The following is a 12,638-nucleotide window of genomic DNA, read 5'->3' on the forward strand; positions in this document are numbered from 1 at the left end:
AGCATTAGCTCAATGTCTTTGTCGACTGTCATTCACGTCTCAAATCTGTACCATTTAAACACCCCCCCCCCCCTCCTGCCACCATCTCAGGCTTCAATCTGTCTCCTAATTCAGACAGGCAAACCACATACTTGAAGTCACCAGGCTCTGCTGAATACATGTGGTACCCTGGTGGCCGATTACCCCTGCAGTCTGAGTGAATTTTGTGTTTCTGGTGAAATCAGATTTGCAGTGGAATCTCATGGACATCAAGCCAAGCTGAAACAACTGCATTAACAATATACACCATTACTGGAATAAAGAAGTCATAGAATAGTAAATAATAGATATCAGCAATCTCCAAATGTTTTCAGAACAGAAGTTTAATCTAAATTTACAATTGTCTAAGTACATAAATAACCAGCATATAGTCTACTGAAAAAAATCCAAAACTGTAAAAAATAATTTACCTTAACTCTTGTTCTGTTTGGGAAATGGAAATTTACTTTGGATAAAAACGTGTAATGCTCCTGTTTCTACACAAAAAGAACATTTTAAAAAAGTTTGTTCCATGAAACTATATACAAAAAGCTGTAGTCAATGGGAGTGGTGCACAAAACACTGACCCAGGCAACTCGCACCTTTAACACAAGCTACCGAGTTTATTAAAGGTGGTGCACTTCTCCCTTTCATGCTTTGCTCTCTGCACCCCCCAGAACTGCAAACACGATGTAGCATTCTTCAGGAGCGCCACTTTCTACTGTACTCTGTCCCACTAAAGGTACAGAGCAAAAGAAGAGAAGACAGCTGCAATCAGTGGGACCATCAAAAGCAGGGCCAAGTTATAGGAAGTTCGCTGCAGCACGTAGACACCAGAACAAACATTCAACAGTGATTTTGAGGTAACTTCCAGGTGGTGTGGTAGCTCAAAGTCTTTTTGTGGTTTGACACGCACCCAGTCCATGGGAAATGCAGCACTACAGACATCTTGTATTGCAGAAGTGACACCAACAACCTTGAACACAGACGCGTTCCTATGAATGTTTATACCACTATGAAAGGGTATTCCCAGGAGATGTTCACATACAAGCACCGCTCCACAAGTCACAAGAATGCATAGAGGAAAACAGGTGAAAACAGATAAGCCTTCCCACAAAAATAACAGACTTCTGTGTTCCACTGTCGACTTGCCCAGGAGTGCCGAAAGTGATCGCAAATGAAAGGATCCCCTCACTATTATGGATATTGGATCTACAAAACAACCAACCATTCTTGTTATTAACTAAGATATACTCCAATAACCTTTCACCATTTCAATATCTTTACATGGCACATGGTAGGAAAGAATTACCGGCCTGAAAACTCCCTACAATACTTGCTGGTGGCATCAGCTGCTTATGCTTCTATACAAATTTTATGGTGACAGGACTGGTTTATTCCTGTAAATGTGCATTCTACAGAAAAGTCACTGCCTTTATTTAATGTCTGGACTTCAGAGGCTGCTCTTTGCTCGAGTCCCCAAGAAAGGCAGCTGACTCTACAATGCTGGAGGCCAATGTTTTATTAAAAGAAACCACCAGCTTAACTGATAAAAACAGTTTAACAACATTATCTCTTGGGCAGAACACATGAGCAATTTTCACTACAGAGAAGTTGTCAACTCTGTCAAACCTTCTTTGAAGCCTTAACCCAGGTGAAATAGTGAAGACTAAACAAAGGCAGGATAGGGAAACAAAAAACACCAGAGGACATCAGAAGTTTAAAAATGGAAACTGACTGATGAAATCCATAGCTTATTATTCTATAAATAAAACAATTTAGAGCAGAGTGCACAAGATGGAAACTGACAAAATAAAGATTAATGTAAATAAATAAAACAAGCGCTCAGTGTTTGTTTCTACTAGTGTTAAGTACTTTACTTATCTGTTACAAAAAATACCTTACAATATCACAATGTGGAATTTCACTCCTGTATAGAATGTCTTTACAAAGTTCATCAAGGAGTGTACCTCACATACATCTGGGAAGCAGCACTGGCCTGCATGAGCAACAAAACCCTCTAAATTCATTACTGTGCACCCGTGTTGTGCCTTCTTCCCACATGGAAGTTCCAAAGCTGATAAACGAGGCAGCAGTCTGACTAGACTTTGTCCATCAGAAATACTGTGCAGAGCAGAATCTGCAAAATGAGGTCCGCAAGTGACTGACAGAGGAAGACTTATCTAGAGGGGAGTGGCATTGAAGTGTCCACAAAGAACTTAAGGCGCATGCTCTAACTCCATAAGGCAGAGTGCTGTTACCCAGGAGAACGTCTCAAATGTCTCAGTGCAGCATAAATGGACTTTTTATTCAGAAATTTGTACCTCATAGGAATACAGGAAACATGGTAAAAGACAACTAGACAACACTTGGCATCAGCCACCACACAAACAAGTAAATTAAGACAACAAATCAAAAGTACAGTTGTAACAGGGCTGCACAAACATATGCCTGTCGAGCCGCAACGACACTCAAGACACATGAAATCTGTTCAACTTTGAGGATGAACATACGACAGTCAACAGTAGTACCAACCAATATCCCAATGACACAGCCCCTTGCACAGGAAGCACAAACCGACTCAATCCAAACACCACTAAGAGGGGACCTCCCCACCATATTGGTGCAATCATGGTCTTGGGACCAGCTTGAATTAAACTGTAGCAGAAGGAGAAACTCCCAGAGACACTCCCAACTTCAAAAGAATGGAAGAAAGTCCATCTCTAATAGGCGTTTTTGTTAAAAAGACAACTTCTCTATGGAAGTCGTGTTCCATAGACACATCATAATATCCACTGACTTGGACACCGTAGGAATTTCTTTAGCATGATTAGTTAAATACATAACTACCCCATGTCCCCCAATGCAATTGTGTCTTGTGGAGGTGTCACAGTGCAGTTGGGTCAGAGGCGGACTGCTCATATTTACAGGTGTATTTTGTCACTTTTGAGGTTTCAACAGCTGCTCCTTTGGAATTAAACATAGAAATCACGCACTGATGAACAGAAGATACTGGAGTAATTAGAGTGTTTGGAATGAAGTGTTTCTCTGCATGGTCACTGGACCTCTGTAGTCATTGGCATCTCCACCTCATCACGTAGGGGCACCGCCTTGGAGAAGTTCATTTCCAGTATGTGCCTCTGAAGGTGTCGTACCCACTCTTCCTGTATTGAGAGGGGACCCTGAAACTCCACTTCACAGAATCTGAAAAACACAAAGCGATTGTCATACATAGGCAAAAACTACAGTGTAAGACCCCCCCACCACAAAAAAAACATGAAAGCACACTTCTAGAATGCATTTAGTTTTTTTGCAACATACCTATTTCAACAGACTTTTTTTTCTCCTCTTCATAAGTCTTTGTCTGGGAAACCACACTAAGCAAACAAAAACTAATTCTCATACAGGCGACCTGTCTGAACTTCCCACTTTGATTAAAGTGGCAGCATGGTCATGCACCCTCACTCACCTGCACACGGTGGTCGTTCATAGACCAGGAGAGTACTATTTTAGGCCACCTGATTTAACATCTCCCATGGAGGCCATAGAACATAGTTATACATACAACTGCTTACGAATTCAAAAGAATAGTCTATTGCATCACATAGCCAAATTAATAGTTCTTCAGCTTGGCATATAATGATTCACATGCTTGGCAGTGGAACCACTGCCACAGTTCTAACTTGAATTTCACAGCTCATCATCCCACGAACATAGAAAGCTCCCACTGTCATCAAGAAGCTCAGGGCAAGAGACAGACAGCACCAGGGAAATTTCCTTTTAGGAAGCAGGAGCAGAAACACATGGCACCAGACTCTTAAGGTGTGAGGTTCAGTGGATTGTTCGACAAGCACCAGACAACCTCACATCAGCAGAGGAACATTTTAATATAATTTCAGTAAACAATTTAACATTCTAGGATTATGGAACCCCATGCTGCAATCAAAACTGTACCGGTTTAAGCACTGCAAGCTCTTCTGGGGTGGCGGGTTCCCATACCACTGCAGAAAATGAGCAACTAAAAGCAGCTAGAAAAAAGCACACCTGTTTGCCTATCAACTATGCTTGAAAGTTTTCACTTTCTCACTTTTGATTTCTCCTAGATGTTATGTTTATTTTTAAAGTGCATTACCACCGGCAAGGGTATCCTGGGTCAAGGTTTGAAATCTAACTTGGGACATTTTTGAGATTCCGCACCCCATAACAGAAAGTGTGTTTCTAAAGATAAGAAACTTGTTTTTCTTATGGATGCTTCTAACTGCAGATTCAACTTTATAACTAAATCCCCTCATGAACAGATACCAAAGCAGGAGGAGATCCTCTCAAAAAGGTAGGACGACCAGGGAGCAGATAATCAATTTCAAGGGGATTGAAGTACCACGTTCTCCAGGCCCAGTCATAGGCTATCAGAGTGATCTTAGTCCGGTCTAATCTGACGTTCAAAACTCTGGGCAGGGGGTGAGATGTGGCATACAGGAGACCAGTGAACCCCTTCAGGCATAATGTGACTCCTAGGGAGGAAGCTCCAACATGCAATACTCAGGACAGCATTCTAAACAGTTACAAAAAGATCTAGCAAGGTGTATACCTTACCAGTCAAAGACTTCTTGAACCCCCATCTTCTTGAACCCCCATCAGACGCCATTTTGGTCACCCAGATGGCATCTACCAAGCTAATCTGCCGGGATCTCCTGGAAATCCAACCACTTCCAGAGCCACAGCGACTCCTGGCCCAGGACCCACAAACCCCACATTGCTCCACTTATTACAGTACAACATGGCAGTTGTGTGGCTGTTAGTAACAAAACCGTCTTTCCCTTTGATGGCTGGAAGAAAAGCCTTGAGTCAACTATATGATGTGAAGGTCTAGCATGCTAATGTGGTGACTCCACTCTTCCGGTGTCCAAATGCCACAGATCTCCACGTCTCCCAGATGACAGTCCCTACCCAACAAAGCCCTGATCTCTAATGTACGTATGAGCTATGATCTGCCAAGCCAAGGTTAGTGTCCAACAGCCATCACTGGAAGTCCAAGTCTGCCTCCAGTGTGGACTTCGGTCATCCCTGGACTTTTCTATCAATAAGCAGGAGGGTACAGTGTATCAAGTGGTCCACTCTATCTGCGGTAAGCTCAGCGTCACGGGCTGCAACTTTCGCCATCACCTTCGTAACCACCCTACGAGCTGAGAGGAGACCGAAGGCAGGACGATTAAATGAAAGTATTTAACCCTATCACAAACCGAAGGAACTGACCAGAGTCCTCCGCTTTCCAATAAGACCCCCTGCCTTATGGCCCCTTTGGCCAGCAAAGATTGAACTTCCTATCACAAGATGAAGACATGATCTGTGTAAATCTCAATAGAAACGGATAGAACATGCAGGGGCAGAGGATGGCAAAGTGTGTGTCTTATTTGAAGGACAAAGCATACCCATCCATAATAATCTGCTGCACCCACTGATCTTTAGATATAGCTCACAAGCTGGGCAGAAGAAAAAAAACTCATTCTGTCTACCTAATGGGCACGAGTGACCATGGCATGGAAAAGCAAAGCGGTTTGTCCACAGCTGCGGTGGGGTAAGAGGACTGCTATCCACAGTGGTGCCCCGCCCCCCTACCATGTACCCTTGAGAAGTGAAAAGTTCACAGAACTGATAGACCAGAGGAGGTAAACTTAAAAAGCGGACTGTAGCATGACTCTCCAGCTCAGTCTCAGCATTTTCTTTTATTTAAACCAAAAAAAGCATGGAATGGCATACTTGTAAGGGAATTCTGCACTTTAATGGAGAGGGGAGAGGGGTTGGCCTAACGGCTAAGGCGCTCGACCTCGGACCTGGGGAACTCGGTTCGAGGCTCGGTAACGACGCCAAAAACCCCCTGTGATTCTGGGCAAATCACTTAATCTCCCTGTGCCTAAAAATGAAAGAGTCCTCATGTAACGTAACTGGTGCTATGTAAAGCGCTCTGATAACTGATTCGGTTCTGTTCTAGTTCGCGCTATATAAAACTCTGCAAAAAAAAAAATAATGGAACATTCTATGGTGTGCATTTAGGCATAACACACACTCCATAGAGTACAGGCCAGCCTTTAAAAGATATCTAGCTGCATTCTTGTAAGTCTTGGTTAGTCAGAGAAGGTAAGGCATTCCTGAATTGATCAGAGATGACCAGTAAGATATCACTTGCATTGTCCCACAAGGCATGCATGCAATGTCCAAGAATGCAGACGTATTCAGGGACTGCATTACCGCGCTTCGACTACGTCTAGAGGTGCAGGAGGTAACGTTTTAAGATTTACCTTGCCTGTGGAAGCCCAAAGCATCATACTCTTAAGTTGGTTGCTTATTCAGAAAGGTTGGAGCAGGCCTGTTGGCCCTGCCACTATCTGAGGGGGAAGCAAACAGTATAGACAAGGAAGAAAATACTTAAATGTAACTGCAGTTATCCAGCATTGGTATCTTTAATAGATTCAAATGCTTGAATCTTCCCCGAAGTGGGAGTCCCACAGTACCATAGAAAAGCAGTATGTGGTGGGGATGTGCGGACGAATGGGCGGAATCAGAATTTGTGCGGTATATGGGGAAAATCGAGCATAAGTGCAGTGTTTGGAACAAGAGTTTCACGTCCTGCAAGTGCAGAGATGTGCGCTGGTTAGAAAATAAGGAATGCAAGAGATCAGAACTTTATTGAGGGGCCTAGAATGTGCCCCATTCTCAGTTTTAAATCAATAACTGAAGACAATGGGGGGCACAGAAGACTATCCTTATACCCCTGTGAGTGAAGGTCGGTTCTCCAAAGGAGAAGGTAGTTCGGAATATCCGTACCCACTGGAAAAGTGGGGATATGAGGTAAGTGGCAGCTGACTGAGGAACTATTCGAGCCGTCTCCCAACCTCATTGTTGACAATATTAATATCAGTAATAAGAAGACTTTTATTGCGACTGGAAGGGTAAGAACCATAAAAGGTTGCATATACTTTACCCTAATAACTGAGAATGAGCAAGGTCGTGCCCATGGAAGAACAACTTTTGACATAAAAGGTGTCAAGGTATGTGGCCGTGTCTTAGTACCGAATAGGGTTTGGGGAAATTATGTCCAGAATCCTGCAGTACAGTGAAGGATACAATTTTTTTTAAAGCCATTCTGGTCGTAAAGACTGCTGAGCCTGCCAGCTGACAGAATTCCTGTCCAACTGTTGATCTGTGGCATGAGATTGTACGTGCACCTAGGTTAGACCATATTTGTCAGTGATAGTGACTGAATTTAGCAGTAAAGCGAAATGTAGTAGGCGAGGTTGCAGACAACCTTAGATTACTTGATCAGGTAAGTCGATTCGCTAACGTGACCCAATAAAGAGGCCGGTGAATTCATTGGTTCCTACATAATCACCTATTCAGTGCAAAAGCGCTGCCACTGTAGCTGGATTCCAGGTTATTCTTACTCCCTCGCACCAAATATATTGTAGTATGGGAAAGCATACACAGAATTGCCGGAGTGGTCTTAGAAGTCCTCTAATGAACTCTCTTGACAGAGTGGCAGTTTGAAACTCCTAACATTCGTCCATGAAGGTGTAATTGAGATTGTTGTCTGGTCTCAGTACCATTCCATGTAATATGGATCAATTAAGACAGTTGACGCCTCTCCTCCTTTTCTTTTCAAAATGCTGAAGTAAGGTCATCCCTGGAGACTGTAATCCCAGATGGACGCATGAATCCGAAAGTACTGAGTGGTGGGATTTTGAGTGGGGAAACTGCTGAAACCTCTACATAGTATGAAGCATACTTCGTGGACTTTAGAAAATAAGTATATTGGTAGCAGAAGATACCCTTGTAAAGGCTAGAGCCCGAGCCCTTTGGCATTTAGAATATTTGTGAAAACGTGGTTGCCTTCTATTAAGTAGCTTCCTATCTGCTTCTATTGATTGTAGCTCAGCTGCCGCCAAGTCGCCTTTGGGCATAGGAGTATTTTAGAAGAACTATAAACATCAGATAATAGAATATAGCATGGTCTTTGTTACTAGTGTGTGTGTGTGTGTGTGTGTGTGTATATCTATATATCTATATATATATATCCTTCACGGTGCAAGCAGCCGCCGCACCCCGCTATGGCCCCTCCTCTTGCAACAGCGGACCGTACTGGGCAGCGGGCCGAAATTATCTAAAGTGTCCACACCCAAGTCCTAAACTCCAAAGGACGGTATGAAGTACGGACGCAATCGGCGTTTCACTCAAATATTCATTTATTTAGCGTTTTTTGAGCAGCAAAACATTAGTCACTCCCAGGCACCATACAGAGAAAACTGACTCTTCGATACGCTGCAAGTTGCTGGTTGAAATATAGTCTTTATTAAATCAAATCCATTGGTGCAAAGCTGTCATGGCGCGTTTCACCGATCCCAGTCTGCTTGATCATACATATATATATATATATATATATATATATATATATATATATATATATATCTATCAGTGAGAAAAACAGCTGTAAAAGAGGGACCATTGGTTGTGTCAAACGGTCCGTTGCGTCATAGAATCGTTCAATACAATTTGTAATCTATAAATAAACGCACCATGACATTGTAAATATCCTGACACATGCGCAATTTGTCCTTTTGTAAATATGTATAAAGTTATTTGAAAATATAAGCACTACGAATCCCATAATGCATTATTGTGGCAGAGATGGGTATTTAAAGCGTAATGGAAGAAGGACTCAGTAACCATGAAGAAAGCCGTCTGAGGGCTGAAACGCGTTGGTTGAGTGGTGTTGTGGTGAAATAAATCCATAAGTATCCTGCTTTGGAGTGCCGCGTCATTTGTTGTTTGGATATAAATAAATATATATCAGTGAGAAAAACATTTGTGATAAAGGGACCATGGGCTGTAGCAAACGGTCCATTGCTTTGTAAAATCGTTCTATACAATTTTTAATCTATAAATAAATAAATGCGCGCCAGGTCACTCCTTCAGTGGCCACTGCCGCTTGCACCAAAAATTTCGCCTGCGAGCGCTGCCAGTGACAATGTCAACACAACTACTAATCCTCACACTCCTAAAAGGGAGACAAGTAGGGATATTCTAGGTCCCCAAAGCTAAAAGAATGGTTTGGGTGGTGTAATGAAACTGTTTTTGTGCTCATCTCTAAATTTGGCTATCAATGCTACCATGTTGCAGACAACTATAGCGCCTGTGTTCACAAATAGGTACCGGCGGTGTTTAGCATCGGAAACCACAGGCTCAAAATAAGCACTGGTTCCATAAGAGAAATTTGTGTAGGTGCCCATAGAACCCCTTCAAAGGAGTTTGTGATCCATGGAATCTCAATGCATATCATCTAAAAGGACGTCTGGTTTAAAATCTTGACTAACAAATTCGTAGGCTACGATAAGTATCACTGTATCATTTAGCTCATTAAATGAACCGTTATTGTGGGTGTCGTTGACTAGCGCGATCGACGACAATGCCTTAGACGTCCCATGCCACCAGCTATAGCCGTAATTACTACCAACAACCACCTATGTGAACGGCACAGATGACCCGGCTGCTCCCTACCACGGATGGCGAGGAGCCACCATCGTAGATGAGAAAGCCACAGACTGCGCAAAGCTGAGGGGTGGAGATGAATGTCCCAATGTCAACAAAGCATTTGTTAACAGGATAGGTGCCATCGAAACGTGTAGACCGCATCTGCGAAGTCGCGGGAGACACTGACTGTCACAGTATCATAATCGATGACGACGATAGACGAGTCAATGATGAGGTGGTCATGGTCAAGGCAGCCAATGCAAAGGGAAAGGCTTTTAATCAATGGCGTGATGAGGACATAGGAGCACGAACTCCAGGTGCTACTTGCAGGAGTTTTAAGCTCAAATATGTCAGAACCGTAGGAGAATTATTTCCATTTCTCCTTTTATTAATAGTCCTTCACAGACCTGGGTGAGTCTTTTACAAGTACCACCAGGGAGCATTTTGGTCCAATCAATCAATCATATTTGTAAAGCGCGCTACTCACCCGCGGGGGTCTGAAGGCGCTCGTGGGGGGGTTTAGAGGGAGAAGTTACTGCACGAATAGCCGGGTCTTGAATGGTTTCCTGAAGGAGAGATGGTCCTGGGTCAGCCGTAGGTGGGTGGGGAGGGAGTTCCATTTGTGGATGTGCAGTCTGTCTACTGAGAAGATCTGCAATTTGATTATTGACTCCTGGAAGATGTTCTGCTAGCCGATACATTTTGTGACGTATGGGCCATTTCCAAATGGCTTGTGCTAGGTGTGACAGTTGGAGCGAGTGCGTGCCTCCCCCGCCCCCGTTTTGTATATAGTACATAGCGGTCATGTAGCCTGTGCAGATTAAGACAGTTTTGCCTATTAGATGAGTTTGAAAGGCTTTGAGTGCTATAAACACTGCTAATAGCTCTAGGTGATTTATATGGAGGTTCTTGTACTTTAGAGTCCACAATCCTTGGATTGTGTGATTTTGTTGGTGAGCACCCCATCTGCTGTTAGCACGGTCTGTGGAACAGGGTAGAGAAATTACTGCCATTTGGATACATTTTGTGGGTTCCACCACTGCAGAGAGCGATGGGTGCGGCCATCTACCAACACTTGATCGGTCAACTGACCCTGCGACTGGTTCCACTGACTTGCTAAGCATTCTTGAAGGGGGCACATGTGAAGTCTTGCGTAGGGAACAATTAAGATACAAGACACCATCATTCCTAGCAGTTGCATGAATACTTTTGCTGGTAATGATTGGTTGGGCTGAAATTGAGTGAGAAAGGACTGAATACTGTGAATCCTGGCTGTATTGGGAGCGGCTGGTGCTTTCTGAGCGTCTATCGTGGCTCCCAGATAAATTTGTGTGTTGGAAGGCTAAAAATGAAACTTCAACTAAAAGGCGGCCAGCCATTGGAGAAGAGGTCCCAGTGACTACATTCTCTTGATCTAAGCCCCGTCCTTTTCAGATTGGGGGGTGTGTTTTTTAGTTTCTTTCTCCCCTCTTCTCCATTGGCTGGAATGTAAACAGTCAAAAACACGCCCGTTGTTTACATTCCAGCCAATGGAGAAGAGGGGAGAAAGAAACTAAAAAACACGCCCCACAATCCGAAAAGGACGGGGCTTAGTGATATAAGGCGAGCGCTTGTTGCCAGCAGTTGGTGAGGTGGTTATTAAAGTAATGCTAGCTTGCAGAGAAGAATAAAGAACTGACAAGGATGGTAGCGTGCAGCAAGACTGACAGGACTAGCTAGAATAAGCAGCTGAGTGTCAGGCAGCAGTGGGAGTTTGAAAGGAACCAGAGGGTGTTTTGACATCAGATGACAGTTGTCAAGAGGGGGTCAGAATGGCGATAGCATAGTGAGTTGTTCCACTAGACAGCTCTATTGCCAGCGCATACATGGGGCAGGAGCTCAAGTTCTTTGCTTTCCTTACCTTTAACAGGTTAGATGTCGCCATGTTCCCTGATGTTCTCGTCTCGCGAGATCCCGCGAGCTTGTGCGGCATGCGATTCCTCCTTCCCCTTAACGTGTTCATCTGCCACAAGTGCTGATCGTGGAACGAGTAGTGAGCAGAACCATACTGGCGACCTTTCGCTAGACCTATGTCATGGGGGTATCGCGAGGATGTAAATTTGAGACGAAGCTGTAAACGCTTGGTCCTGGTTAGCAACACCGGTTTGGCGGATCTTTATGTAATGCGAGAGACGTTTTTGAAGTACGTGCCGTTGGGTGTGCGCCGCCTGCTGTTGAGATGCAACACCAGTCGGTGCGTCCCCTTCAACGTGAAAGCCATATCAGAGTCCGGCAACTGTTCGTGTTCGCAATTAAGTTGTAATACCCGAAGGGGCGGTGGGATACAAATAGAGCATTGATGGCGGGTGCTTGTGACTACTTATTGGTAGAGCGAAGAGCTTCTGCTCAGTGACTGTACGTTTGCGGCAACATTATAGTAATGAGGTTTTCAGGAAGGCAGGGCTGCCGATTCTGCCATCAGTAATTTTAAGTTCTAATCTTTTTCAAAATTAACATGTTTGAAAACTGTTTGGACTTAAAGAATACATGGGTGTTCCCCATGTTCTTTTATTGTTGATTTGAGCTGAGTCTTCCATTTTATCGGTCAGAAAATGCTTGTTTTTCCTCCTTGAGGCAACACCCAGCAAGTGCTCTCTGCCCCTTCCACGATTCTGGGTGTGCCTTGTGTTCGCAGGCTCCTGCCAGGATCCGGATCTCTTAGGCAGGCAGTTGTGGGCATCTCTGTGCAATGGTGGTTAGTGCTTGTACATTTTTTTTTTAAATAACAGTGGGCACAGTCGATCCTTTTCGTGAGCTGGGTACAGTTCTTGTTTTCCCATTAGGCATACTGTGTTGCAGTTCCACAGCACGTGCTTCTTTTCGTGCGGGCTGATTAAAATATGCTTTTATCGCACCCACCTTGCCAAAAATATGTTAAGGACTGCTGCCCAGAAACGCTTAGACATCCACCACCACCACCACCACCACCTCCACCACCACCACCTCCACCACCACCACCTCCACCTCCACCTCCACCACCACACATCCACCTCCACCACCACATCCACCTCCACCACCACATCCAACACATCCACCTCCAACACATCCACCTCCAACAC

At 44.0% G+C, this 12,638-nt stretch overlaps 1 protein-coding gene across 12 annotated transcripts in view; it reads right to left on the minus strand.

The window, feature by feature from the left end:
- Nucleotides 1-344: 344 nt before the first annotated feature.
- The window catches only part of WIZ (WIZ zinc finger), a 731,163-nt gene continuing 718,869 nt past the window's right edge, over nt 345-12,638 (minus strand). For all 12 annotated transcript variants that reach the window (XM_078681999.1, XM_078681984.1, XM_078682013.1 and 9 more), the window contains one exon: nt 345-3,222. In XM_078681999.1, coding sequence (XP_078538125.1) covers nt 3,075-3,222 — 148 coding nt within the window. In that variant the 3' untranslated portion in view covers nt 345-3,074. The remainder of the gene's footprint in view (nt 3,223-12,638) is intronic.

The sequence above is a fragment of the Lissotriton helveticus genome, chromosome 1_1 (genome assembly GCF_964261635.1).
Source record: "Lissotriton helveticus chromosome 1_1, aLisHel1.1, whole genome shotgun sequence".
NCBI classification, from domain to species: Eukaryota; Metazoa; Chordata; class Amphibia; order Caudata; family Salamandridae; genus Lissotriton; species Lissotriton helveticus.